Below are 14,089 nucleotides of genomic sequence, written 5' to 3'. Positions count from 1 at the left end.
GGGAGGTACGGCAGAGTGGTGTGGGGCGGCCCAAGGGGGTGGGAGAGGGTCCGGCCCATGCTGCGCCTGGGCTGGGACTGTTCCCGCCTGCGCAGGGTAGCAGGAAACTCTCCGCACACTCACCCGACCTGGGCTAGGACTGGGTCTGCCTGGAGAAATTAACACTGTTGAGAGACTGCAATTTTTTTTTAATCTAACAATTCACTAGAGCTAGAATTCAGTAAAAAGGATTTGGGTTCACTCCTCAGTACTTAAAAAAATAAGAAATATTTTTCAGTATAATTTTCAACAGGTTTAACTACATGAAAATCTAAAAAACAGCATCTAGTCCTCCTGTAAAATTTAACAAGCGTTACAATGGTCAACATACACATTAGATACCAGTTTAGCACTCAGAAAATGTGCTGTATCCGCAGAAGTATAAGCACTGGAATCAAAAATTTCCAGACTTTCGCTTTTGTTTTTCTTTTAAGGACTCCTGCCACACAAGTTTAGAAACGGAAGAGTCACCAAGCTACACCTTCGGATCGAACATGTGTCTTGCGTTTGCCAAAATTCCAGCTCACCTCACAGTGGGCAGAATTCTGATTTGTTCCCCACAGCTCATCTTCAGTGGAGTGAGGCCAGGCACAGACAGAGCTGAGCTCCAGCTTCCATGGTCCCTGCAGGCTCTGAATTCCTGCCCCATCCTGGCCATTGTCAGGCTGCCTCATCCTCTCCTAGGACCATGATCTTGGTGCCCATGGTCCACTCCAATGTGAGCTGCATGAGACATGGACACCTCTGCCTTTGAGAAATGGTGGTTGGAGTTTGTTTTTGTTGTGTGTGTGTGTGTGTATGTGTGATTGTGTATGCATGTATGTATGTGTTGCATATCTACTTGTGTTTATGTTTGAGCGTCTATGTTTTGACAGTGCAGTACCAAAAGCCCATGTCAAGGATACTGATTGATCCTTAATCCCGTCATTACAGGAAACAGTCTGTCATCTATTTCTCAGTCATACGAAGTGACACAGCATACAAAAAGTTGAAGGCATTCATAAGATGATGAAATGGGACACAAGCAATTACACTCTAAATTTTGGGGATATGAAACATATTCTGGAATGGCAAATCCATAAAGACGGAATTATATTTGTTCTTACTTTGGCCTAGAGAGGCGAAAGAGCAAGACTAAAACTGACAGCTAAAAAGTGTGCTTTATATGCCAATTTAGAAAAAAATCATAATTATATTGTTTTGATTTTGTACATTTTGATTGAACTGTGTTGAAAAATAGTTGGCGTTTTATTTTTAATAGGTGAGAATACTGATATCTGACATATTGAAAATGTATTGAAAATTCAACATATTTAATGATAATGTGCTAACAACATAGGTTAAACTATGTGTATAGAATTTAATCTAATTTGTTAACAAAGTATATTAAATTATATATACTGATATATTGTAAAATATATATATATATATATATATATATATATATATATATATATATATATATATATATATATATATTCTCCTGGGAAAAACATACTAAGAGACTTATGGATCCTATTATTTATTTATGTATTTATTGGCAGAACCAGGGATTGAACTCAGGCCCTTGCTCTTGTCAGGCAAGCGCTTATTCTGCTGAGCCATCTCCCTGGCCCATATTATTCCATTTAAATAATGGTACATAAATGACTCAGCAGGGATGAACAGCAAGGACAAAACAGGGAATATCTCACCAGGGCTTAGTGCACCTGCTCCTGTTTGGGACCTGGGAGGTCTGGCTCCTGTTCATCCCGATCATGCTGAGCTCTCTAATCTGTCCTCAGCACCCTCTGGAGGGAATGAGCAGCCCCTGATTATACTGAGCGCTGCCTATAGGTTCTCATCACCCAAGAATTCAGGTTTGTGTCCGTGCTGAGACCGACTGCTTCTCAGGTTGGGTTCCAAATGTTCATCTGACTTTAGCAGATTCCCTGAGACTCCTAAGGGCCTGGACCTGTGGCCCACAACAGAATCACTATGATCTCAAAGTGGTCAAGAGAGTATTGCACAGTTGAGGATGTGATCTCTGTTTAAACAAGTTTGTGTAATGAGAGACATCAGAGATAAGGCGGGACAAATAAAATTAGTTTGTCTGAGAGAAAGAACTATGTTCAAAAGAATTCTCAGGTCCTAAGAGGAAAGCAACTTTCACCTAACTCTAGATATACCCTTGGTTCTCAAGCACCACTTGCGCCTCCTGCTGGCCGAGGTCGCCTCTGTAGGGAGGTTTATGTCAGGGCTCACACTGACATCCCCTCACTGTGTCTTTTGCACAGTAATACGTGGCCGTGTCCTCGGTTTTCAGTTTTGCCATTTGCAGATACAGCGTGTTCTTGGCGTTGTCTCTAGAGATGGTGAATCGGCCCTTCACAGAGTCTGCATAGCTTGTGCTACCACCATTCCAGTTAATGTACGCAAGCCACTCCAGCCCCTTTCCTGGAGCCTGGCGGACCCAGTTCATGCTGTAGTTATTGAATGTGAATCCAGAGGCTGCACAGGAGAGTCTCAGGGACCCACCGGGCTGCACCAAGCCTCCTCCAGACTCCACCAGCTGTACTTCACACTGGACTCCTGCAAACACAGAAATATCCTCATCACTAAACTGTCACACAGGCCCCCTATCTATCCCATCCATGTCCACCTCACCCTCATCATCTCATGTTCACCACCAGTCACCTTTTAATACAGCGACAAGAAAAACCCAGCTGAGTGCGAGCTCCATGGTGAGCCTCCTGTACTCAGTCGTGATCGGGAAGTGAGGACACCTGGGCATCCAGGACTGGGCTGCTCTGCAGAGCTGCAGTCGGGGCTGGGCTGGTTTTCATCAGCAGAGGGAGGCCCTATTTGCATGGCCTCCTGCAATATAGACAGCTCTGCTGTGGAAGCCTCAGGAAGAGATGGGTCCAGAGCACAGGAGGGCCTTTGGGGATACAATTAGTGTTGCTATAACAATGAGAATAATATTTTTACTATGTGCATGAATTGTGGTAAATGCTTATTCTCATTAGTTTTCAAAGCCTTGATTTTGTATGTAAGAGATGGGTTTATTTACTTCCTAAATTATGCATCTGTGCACACACACTTACAAGATGCGTGCTTACAGATAAAAAGCACATATCCTGGGGCCGGGGAGATGGCTCAGTATGATAAGAGCTTCCCTGGCAAGGGCAAATTCCTAAGTTCAGTCCCCGGTTCTGATAAAAAAAAAATCCTGTATGTCGATGTATGTTCTTCCCACAGTACTTGGCAGCCACGTGGCCAATTCAAAGACCGAGGTATAATGCTTTGTGATGTTTCCAAACCTCTTACGCTAATGAGAAAACACGACATGATTTCCAGCCTTCTAAATATTTTCTAATAAATAAACATCCAGGATTCTTCAAGTCTATAATTTATTGTGATAAAACCAGTGCTCTTAGCTTTCTCTGGATTCCTATTTCAATACTAAATTATTTATTTTACATATAATAATTTTAATGATGAATAAATGACATATATTATGATGCAAATATAGATTTTGTTGAGCAATGGCATAGTCATTCCCATGATCATGTAACACAAAACACAGCGGGAATGGAGAATTTTGAGGTCAGATGTAGCACCCTCTCACCTTTCTATCTGAGCCCTAGGACACTGAGGTCTGGGGGCTGCCACCAGAAAGAAGAGGAGGCAGTGTTTTTGTTATCTTTTGGATCAGCTTTACAAATCCCAGAAGCACCTTAATTTTGAAGAAGAATGTGAATTTAATTAAATGTGTGATGTGATTCAATCTGAGATGTGAGTAGCTCATGAAGCATTTACATGCAGGATGCTCTCCTTTATATAGAGGTGTGAGGGAGCAAGAGGAGGACCCCATGTGTAGCCTCCCCTAGAGCGAGGTTTCTGCCTCAGCTCTCAGGGCCAAGTGCCCTCCCAGGGCTACACTGCCTTGGACTTAGGTCCTCTGACTCAAGAGCAAGACGTCTGGTAGAGAATCTGGCAAGAGACCCAGTTGAGTTTTTAGATAAAGGACAACTTTAGAGATATGTAAACTAACCCACACATTGCAGCAGTAACAGTGAGTATGAGATACTACTCACAACATGTATATATGTGCATGTGAAAATGTGTAAATGCTCAGCATACATGTATGTTACAGGGAAATATATGCAAATCAATTGCCTGATACAACCTGAAATCAATGTTCATCTTCAATTTGTTTATTCTTTTTTTCTTTTCTTTTTAAATTAATTTTATTGAGAAAGAAATAGCAATGACACAGTTTCAAAACTGATTAGGACAATTTCAATAATTAATGCATTGCATACTGCTGTCTTCATAGTGGTCATTCACAGTACAAGATGCACATATGATATCCTGCCCACACACTACTAGTACAAATCTTTCTTCTCATTGAATTAAGAGAAAGTAGATGTATATCTATATCCTATTTTGTATATACAGATACAAAATGGACCTTCATTTATATCCCATTTTTCATTTAGTTTTGTCAGAAATGGGTATTCCATTGCCATCCAAATATTGTAGGTGCATGAATTCAGCAAAATAATCCAATATACTCTAGTACTTAAAATTTAAATATTCAAAAGATTCAATGTTCATTTTACTTTTAATGATTTTACACATATATCATACATAATGATTATATTTAGTCTATGGAGTTTGTGCATGCACATATTACATCTTAATTTTTCTTTTTAGCTGTTCTTCCCCTGTCTGCTTTCTTCATGTTATGCCAAACTGTTTAACATCTTTTCAAATATAATACTGAATATAGAGAATTATGCAGGATATATGCTGGGTGCGTATTGAGCTGTTTTCCCTCTCTGAGGTTCCTTGCACCAGGCCTGGTGTCATCTTCCTCCAAGACTAGACAGGGTGCAGACAGTATTTCATGTACCTGGACATTGGCAGATGGAGAAAACCTTGTGCTGTGTAGTGACTGCCCCTCAACTCCCATGATTTAGTGGCACAGCACATGGTTAGCGCTGGGCACTTGTTTATGTACATACAGAGGCTGTCGTACAATATGGTAGATGGCACATTTATTAATCCCTGTGATTGACGTCATTTAGACCAACAAAAAGCACAAGAATGTATGGCCAATTGTCCCGTTATTCCCTGGCAATGAGAACAGAAAGTGATTCTTTCACTGAAGAAACTCTTTGGAAATTTCTAACAGAGATGAAGCTGGCCAGGAATCAAAAGAATGGGAGGCCTGCACAGAAGTGATCTTATTATGAGGTTTTCCTCCATCTGCTGAGGACGCTCCCATCAGTTTCATCTCTTCCCAGTCTCCGTAATGCACAAAGATTGGTTTTAGGCACTGCTGCTTCACACATGAAACTGGACAGAGATGCTCACCAAGTACAGATCTATAAAGGTAGAGAACCAAACCTTCACCCCCAGCTGCCCATAAAGTTGGATAGGAGTTTAACTCTCCATGTAGAACAAGGATGTCAGATTACGATGTTACCCATGAGGGATGCTGTGAGAAGCCTGGAGACTCTAGCAGTGAGGAGTAGGTGCTCTCTATTGGATACCCCTACACAGGGCTCCCTCCTCGTAGCAATACTTGTATTTAAAACATTGTGATAAGGAAATGAAAGAGGCATTGTAGGCTGTTGGAACATGAAAGGCAGGAGGTGAACATATGGAAGCAACAGATAAGCTATCTTTCTAAATTTTCAAGTATTGTAAAATGTATTCACAATAAAGAGCTAGGAAACAATAAACAATTGAGATTATTTTTAATGTGTCTGGTTCATTCATAGTCTCACTACACAGCTCAGACTCATAGTGATCCTCCAGTTTTCAGCCTCCCCAGAGCTGGGATTACAGGCATGCACCCTTGTGCCTAAATTCTGGCTGGTTCAGCCCACCATAGTGGCAGGGCTGGCATGGCATGTGGTCCAAGGGATGGAATCCTGGTCGCTGCACTTTCTCTAAGCTTCTCTAAGCAGGTGCTTTAGTCCACTGAGATATATCACAGGCCCAAAGAGGAGAATTTAAGAAAGAATAATTTTCTGGGAAGGCCAAATAGCTCAGTGGATTGAAGCACATGCAAGCAGGCACAGGGGCCAGGGGTTTGATTCTTGGGCCTGCCATGCTAGTCCTGCCCATGGGTTGTACTGAGATGGTAATGGAGACTGGGCATGGTGGCTCACACCTGTAATCCCAGCTCTTTGGAAGCTGTAAACAAGCAGATCACTATGAGTCCGATCTAGTAATGAGACCCTGAACACCCTAGAGACATTCCCTAAAATACCAAAATAAAACATAAAAATAAAAATTAAGATTCTCTGTACTCCTAAGGATTTGCTCCTAACAACCACAGCAGAATAATAAACTCAAGTATTGTGTTTTGTACAGCTGAGAATGTGTTTTCCTACGTAAACAACTTGCCTTGAGACATATCAGAGGTAAGGTAGGAAGCTATGAAATTGGAGCATTTTGGAGAAAGTATTAGGTTGAAAAGATGTCACAAATCTCAGAAGAAAACAACCTTTCACCTCCCTGTAAATCTACTCTGCTTTCTTCTGTATCCTTACTGCTCCCTGCTGGTTCCGAGCAGCCTTGCAGGGAGGTTTGTGTCCGGGCTCACCCTGACAACCCCTTACTGTGGCTCTTGCACAGAAATACACGGCTGTGTCCTCGATTTTCAGTGTCTTCATTTGCAGATACAGCGTGTTCTTGGCGTTGTCTCTGGAGATGGTGAATCGGCCCTTCACAGAGTCTGCGTAGGATGTGCTACCACCATCCTTGTTAATTTCCCCAACCCACTCCAGCCCCTTTCCTGGAGCCTGGCGGATCCAGCTCTTCCAGTAGTCACTGAAGGTGAAGCCAGAGGCTGCACAGGACAGTCTCAGGGACCCGCCAGGCTGCACCAAGCCTGCACCAGACTCCACTAGCTGCACCTCCACCTGGACACCTGCAAACACAGACATCTTGCTCAGGAAACCCTCACAAAGGCCCACTGCTTATCCCATTCATGTCCAGCCACATACTCATAATTTCTTGTCTACCACAAAATCATCTTTTAGTACAGCAACAGTGAAAACCCAGCACAGGCCAGGGTCCGTGGTCAGTGTGCTGTGCTCAGCCCTGATCACAACTGCGATCCTGGGCTGTAGGGTCAGGATTGGGCTGGTTTTCATCAGTGGAGCACAGCCCTATTTGGGTGGTCTCAGCGACATAGGCATCTACACTGTAGAAGCCTCCCCTAGAGATGGATCGAGAACATAGCAGAGTCTTCTGGGAGATATTTTGTGGTATTCCTAATAAGGAATATTGAATTTCTTACTATGTACATTAATGTCAATGAACACTAAACCTCATTAGTTTTCTCAAAATTTTGTGTGGATATAAGAAATGGTTTTAGTCATTCCCTAAGTGATTCAGATGTGCATCTAGAGTAAGAAGCACAACAGACCCTGGAGACACGACCTCACATGTGATAAGCATGTCTCATGTACTTGGGCCTATGTCCTTCTCACTGTGCTTACCTGCTCCACGAGCAATTCTGAGACAGAATTGCTAGGATCTGTGGTATTTTTTGACCTTGTCCTCCACCAAGAAAAAATGATATGAATTTTCACGATTCTAAATATCCCTTGTATAAGAAGAAATCCAGCATTAAACAAGCTTATATTTGACTTTCATATATGTAGGTATATCATCTGTATCTGTGTTTATATTCCCCATCTCAATTGACTTGTTTGTGTTTAGCAACTTGCATGATGACTAAATGAGTTACATTTTTAACACAAATATGCAATCTGTTAAGTACTGAGATAAAATTTAGCATGGTCCTGTATGGTAATGGAGAATTACACATAAATGCCTACAGCTTTCTCTAAATTCTCATCTCTGCATCTTCCTTTATATGAAATATTTATTCCTGTGGGACACAATCTCCTGTAGTTGAGACGTGATTGATTTGTTATTATGGTGATGATCTTGATATTGCATATTACAAAACATAACTGTTAAACTTCAGATTGCTTTCTACTACATACAAGGAGGTGCAATTCGTATGCTGGAATTAATACGGAGGTAAAGAAATAAATGTATAAGTAAATGTGTATGTATTCTAACTAAAAATGAACTAAAACATTCACATGTCTTGGAGCTTGACTCCTTTCCAGTGACCTGAAATAGACATATTTCAGGACCCCTCAGCGTTTCCAATGCTAACAGAGAGAGGAAAGCCTGGAGAAAAGCAGGAAGACTCTCAGTCACCAGCTTCCTTCTCTGTTCATATTTCTGGGGCTTTGCTGGTTTCTTGAGTTTCCTCAGTGTCTCCTCTGCTGGTTCAGAGCTTAAGCTACTGGTCCTGAAAATCCTCCTTTTGTCCCGAGCCCCCCTCTGCTAGTACTGAACACCTCTTCAGGTCCTGAGCACCTCAGTAGAGAGTCCCGCGTTTTGACTAATAGGGGTGTCTCATCATGATGTATCTTGCACAACGGTACACTTGTGCCCTCCACAGTTTCTGAGTCCAGCTTCAGAGAAACTTAGTCGGGAGGCATCTCAGGGAATACTGAGCTGACTCTCAGGCATGAACTCTAACCTGTGCCTCCAATAAAAATATCATGTAACATCCACTCAGTCGCCTTCCCTGAGGGGTGCTGGATTCAGCGTCTGGAATGATACACAGGCCAAATCCCATCTCTTGCAGCTGCACCTAGGAAAGAAAAATGGAGACGCAGATCTCAGTGAGTTTTGTGCTTAGATGAAACATCCTGTCACCTTCTCTCAGAGCCCCAGGGCATTCATGTCTGGGAACTGCCAGCAGAAGGAGGAGGATCCAGTATTGTTCCTTTCACATTACCTTTCAAACCCCAGAAGTACCTTAATGTGTGAGGTAGAACATGAATTTAATTACATGTGTGATGTGATTCACTCTGAGATCTGAGTGTCTGGTGATGCATTTGCATGCAGGATGCTCTCCTGCATATGAAAGTGTGAGTGAGAGAGAGGAGGTCCCTGTGTGGGGGGTGTCCCTTGGGGCAGGATACTGACTGAGCACTCAGAGAACCAAGTGCTCTCCCTGGCTCCACTGCTCTGGGCTTAGGACCTCTCACTCCAGAACAGGACTTGTGGGAGAGATGCTGGTCAGAGAGCTGTGTGAGTTCTCACATGAAGGACAACTTTATAGATATGGAAACTTACCTACATATTGCAGGAGTAACTTGGACTATCAATTATTACTATAGCATGTATATGTAATGTGCACATGTGTAAACTGATAGTATGCATTTATGCTATAGGTACTTAGATGCAAATCCATTTCCTGATGCAGCCTGAAATGAATTCTCATTCTCTGTTTGCTCATTCTTACAATTTAAGTATTCCAAAGATTCCATCTTATTTTTATTTTTATAAAGATTATACACATATACAACACACAGTGATTATACTTACTATATGGAGTTTGTACATGTACATTTTGCATCTTAATTTTGTTTTGCTGTTTCCCTGTCTACTCCCTTCCTATTCCTCCAAACTCTTGAAAATCTTTCCAAGTATAACGCTGAAAATAGGCATTATCCAAAGATTTGAAGCCAACAATTAAATGCTGTTAACATATTGAACTCAGAGTAAATTGCCTGAAATTCAAGAGTTGTCATTAATTTTATAGGCTTTTAGGCACTCACTTGTCTTAAATTTTTGTTAGTGTGTGAAATGCACTTTTTCATATCTATGCTCATGAGTTTTTAATGGAGAAAATATTTTCCCCTCATAATTTCTTCTACATTTTTCAGGATACAAGTTGGTATTTATGCTTCCGTGTTGCCATTTTTAGCCTTGTTGAAATTTAACTCAGCTCTCCACTGATGCTTCCTTTCTGCAATAAATGCAGTTATTTTAGGACGCTCTAGGGCTCTAGACTCTGCAATGAATAGAGAATAAGGACAGACTTGAGCCTTAGAGCTGAGGACACACAGCTGTTGAAAGAACCTCAACTCTGATGAGATGAGTACTGCTTGTCATTAGTGTCCCCTAATTATTCACTGTCGATGTGCAGCTCTTGCTTATTATTGTGTACTGAAGACTCTATGAGTTGTGCCACAGTCTAATGCAGAAAAGGTCTTCATGATTCATTATAACTCACCTCAATATAAGTACATTACAGAACAGACAAAGTAACCATGGATAGAATGAAGCTACCAGTTCCATTAATTAGGTCTCTGATTTTCCCCAGAGTTGATCTCTATATCTTCCTGTCCACTAGTCATGAAACTGTCTCTCAGAATTCATGTGTACCTGGTGGCAGTGAACAGATCCTACCTCCATCCGACCCTAATTATGAGACTCTCACGATTTAAACTGCACTTTCTCATCTCCAGTGCTGGGTGCATGTGGAAACACGTATGTGATATCATGACAGGGACAGAGTGTCACCCCTGGAAGTCACCATTGTGATTAGCACAATTTGTCTGCATTATACCCAGTGAAGTCCAACTAAATCCTAGTATGCTCGTTTGTGATCCCACAAAGGAACCTGCCCTCCTGCCCTAATATGTTGCTCCTGTGACCAGAACAGGGCCCTGTTGTTCAATGCAGTGCCAGCACACATTATTGGCTAATTTGTATGTAGTGTTCTCTAAAAATCATTTTTCTCCATAGCATTAAATACAGAAGGCGTTGAACTGAGCATATTTAAATCTGATTCTTGGTCATTGTTTTTTCACAAATTTTAATTTTATTAATACATATTTGAAGTGCAAAATTATTGCATTCACCATGAGGATTTGGTACATTTGAAAATTATATCTTCATTATTTGTTGTATTCAATCCCTTCACTCAACCTACAGAATAACCAGGCAACCAGGATTCAGGTAATGACAGAGCCAACTCTAGTAGGGAAAGACAGACTGAGAGGACTCAGACCATCCAGAATGAATCTTTTTTTTCCTTCTTCCACCTTGAATCTTGACAAGTGGGAGAGGTGCTGTATCCAACGCAGGGAGCAGCAGAAGCTGCCAGGCAGGTCTGGGTCCATCAGTAACTTTCCATGTGATCCCTTGTTCTGATCATTGGTGTGATCCTGAATGGTTTTTCTAGAACTACAGGACACTCATGGATCTGGCTATATAGTGGTATTAATTTTCATACTGATAAGAAAGCCAAGAATTGATCCCCAGGAACACAGATGCAATAGGCAGAGGGTGCACTTTACTGGTGTTATTTCACACTGAAATGTTGTCTCAGTTACTTTTCTTTCACTGCTGTGACAAAATACCTAATACCCCAAATTAAGGAAAAAAAGGTTGATTTAGTTCACATGGCTTGTGGATGTTTCAGTCCATACTGGCTGGATCCAAGGCAGAGTGGCACATGCAGAGGGAAACAGCATGGCAGAAGGTCTCACTCAAGCAGCATGCCTGGGCTTTGGTCCAGAGAGGTCCCACAGGTGCAAGGAAGCTGGAAGCTCTCCCACACTCTCGCCTGGCCTGGTTTGGGCTGGATCTGAAGGTCCCGAGAGTGTCGCAGAAGTTCTCTGATTACGAATTTTGATGGCCCAAGTCTTTCCATATCCTATTCAGCACATGCTACTGTCTGTAATTTTTGTTACACTCATATTAATTTCCAGAGAATGCATAAAATTGTGATTGTTTCGATAAGCAATTGAATTTCAATAGAGGTATACACATGCTATTCTTTAAAAATTGAGAAAATTTGAGGAAAAGCAAATCCATCAGGACATAAAAAGAATTGTCCCATCTTTGATGAGGAAAAAGAAAGGGAAATCTATATGCAAAATGTGGTAGCTAAAATATACAGTGTTCCTTTGACGATTTAGGAAAAATATTTATAATAACATTTTACTGATGGTTGTAAATTTTTCATTATGTACTCATCTAAAATAGACAATTCACTTGAAATTAATGAGATTGTTGGTACTTGAAATATTAAAATAAATGTGTTAAAGACTCAGCAAATACAATTAACACATGATAAAGTATTAAAAATATTAGATGTTATATACCAACGTTCACTTGAAGGAAGAAGACAAAATGAACTCTACAGAGCCCATTATCATTCCATTCTAAGGAAGAGAAGCTACTGTTTCGCAGACAAACAGCAAGGGCAGTGGAGGCAAAATAACCCCAGGGTTCTGTCCATCTGCTCCTATTTGGGACCCAAGGAGGTCGAGATCCTGGGCTTTGTTGTGGACCTCAGCAACCTGTGGAGTGTCTGAGTAGCCCTGGTTGTACTGCACATGGCATGTTGTTCCTGGTCACATATGAGAGAGTTTTTTATCTATACTCATACCTAATGCTTCTCACTATGGATCCCAGATTCCTATCAGAATTTACCAAGTTATGGAGACACCATGTACCTGTTCCGGATAACAACAGCAGAATCATTATGGAACAAGTGTGAGGTCTTGTTTTACAGAGTGGAGAATGTTCTTCTGTGTAAATAACTGTGTCTAACAAGAGGTGTAAGGGGTAAGGACAGATATATAAACTAATAGTATTTGGAAGTAGGTATTAAGTTGAAAAGTCTCAGATTCTAAGAGGAAAACAATTCTCAACTATATGGAAAATTAGTCCAGTAGTCCATAAAAGTAGTGGGCAACCCATAGGACTGGCAATATCAGAAGTTGTTGACTTGAGCCTTTTACAGCTCATCCTATTAATATGGCGTTACTTTTTGTACTTCATTTTTATACTTTTTGGCTGGACAGTTAAAAACAAGATAAAACAAGAGCTATATAACAAGAAATGTAACTTTTGTATCTGACAAGGAATACTTGCTGAATTCACACACCTACAATGTTTAAATGGCAAAGGAATACCAATCTCTAACAAAACTAAATACAAAAGGAGATACAAATGAAGGACCATGTTGAATCTGTATATTCAAAATAGGATAGATATACAGCTACTTTCTCTCAATTCAATGAGAAGAAAGATTTGTACTATAAGTGTGGACAGGATATCACGTCTACATCTTGTACCATGGAAAACCACTATGAAGATAAGAATATGCAATGTATTAATTATTGAAACTGTCCTACTAATCGGTTTGGAAACTGTCTCATTGCTATTTGTTTCTCAATAAAATTATTTTTTAAAAAATTATTCTTGGTTTTTCTGCATTCCATGAGCTCCCTGCTGGCTGTCAGAGACGATGCAGGGAGGTTTGGGTGTGGGCTCACACAGACATCTCCTCACTGAGACTCTTACACAGTAAGAGTCCTTACACGGCTGTGTCCTCGGTTTTTCACTGTCGTCATTTGCAGACGCAGCGTGTTCTTGGCATTATCTATGGAGATGGTGAATCGGCCTTTCACAGAGTCTACATAGTATGTGTTACCACCATCATACAGAATGCTTACGATCCACTCCAGCCCTTTCCCTGGAGCCTGGAGGATCCAGAAGATCCAGTAGTTACTGAAGGTGAATCCAGAGGCTGCACAGGAGAGTCTCAGGGACCCGCCAGGCTGCACCAAACCTCCTCCAGACTCCACCAGCTGCTCCTCACACTGGACACCTGCAAACACAGAGACGTCTTGCTCAGCAAACTGTCACATAAGTCCACTGTTTATCTCATTCATGTCCAGTCAGACCCTCAGTATTTATTGTTAAAAACAATCACCTCTCAAAACAGCAACAAGGAAAACCCAGTACAGCCAGAGCTCCATGATGAGCCCTAGGTGCTTGGTGGTGATCCAAAAGTGGAAAAACATGGGGATCCAAAGCTGGGCTTCTCTGCCGAGCGGCAGTCAGAGATGGGCTGAGCTGGTTTTCACAAGCAGAGAGAGGCCCTATTTGCATGTTCTCCCACTATATAGATCACTCTTTTATGGCATCTTCAGATAGAGATGGGTCCAGGGCACATAAGAATGTTCTGAAAAATATATTGTAACATTTATGATAAGTGTTATATAATTTGTTATAATATGTGCATGAAATGTGCATGAAATGTGTTGAACATTTAACCTCATTAGTTTTCTCATAGATATTAATGTACACCAAAATAGGATTTTTTTTTGCAACTGTGCACCAAATGCAAGAATCATAATGGACCTATTTG

At 41.2% G+C, this 14,089-nt stretch overlaps 2 gene segments (V, D, J or C); both read right to left on the bottom strand.

Annotated features, from left to right (window-relative positions):
- Positions 1–2,272: 2,272 nt before the first annotated feature.
- LOC101585181 lies at positions 2,273–2,834 on the bottom strand. The segment is given in 2 exon segments: positions 2,273–2,610; positions 2,716–2,834. Coding segments are annotated over 2 exon segments (435 nt in total).
- Positions 2,835–6,563: 3,729 nt separating this feature from the next.
- LOC101584788 lies at positions 6,564–13,697 on the bottom strand. The segment is given in 2 exon segments: positions 6,564–6,970; positions 13,652–13,697. Coding segments are annotated over 2 exon segments (453 nt in total).
- Positions 13,698–14,089: the final 392 nt, after the last annotated feature.

The sequence above is a fragment of the Octodon degus genome, unplaced genomic scaffold (assembly GCF_000260255.1).
Source record: "Octodon degus isolate 3935 unplaced genomic scaffold, OctDeg1.0 scaffold00284, whole genome shotgun sequence".
Classification (NCBI taxonomy): domain Eukaryota; kingdom Metazoa; phylum Chordata; class Mammalia; order Rodentia; family Octodontidae; genus Octodon; species Octodon degus.
The sequence above is the reverse complement of the archived record's forward strand: the minus strand, read 5'-3'. Positions and strand labels throughout refer to the sequence as shown.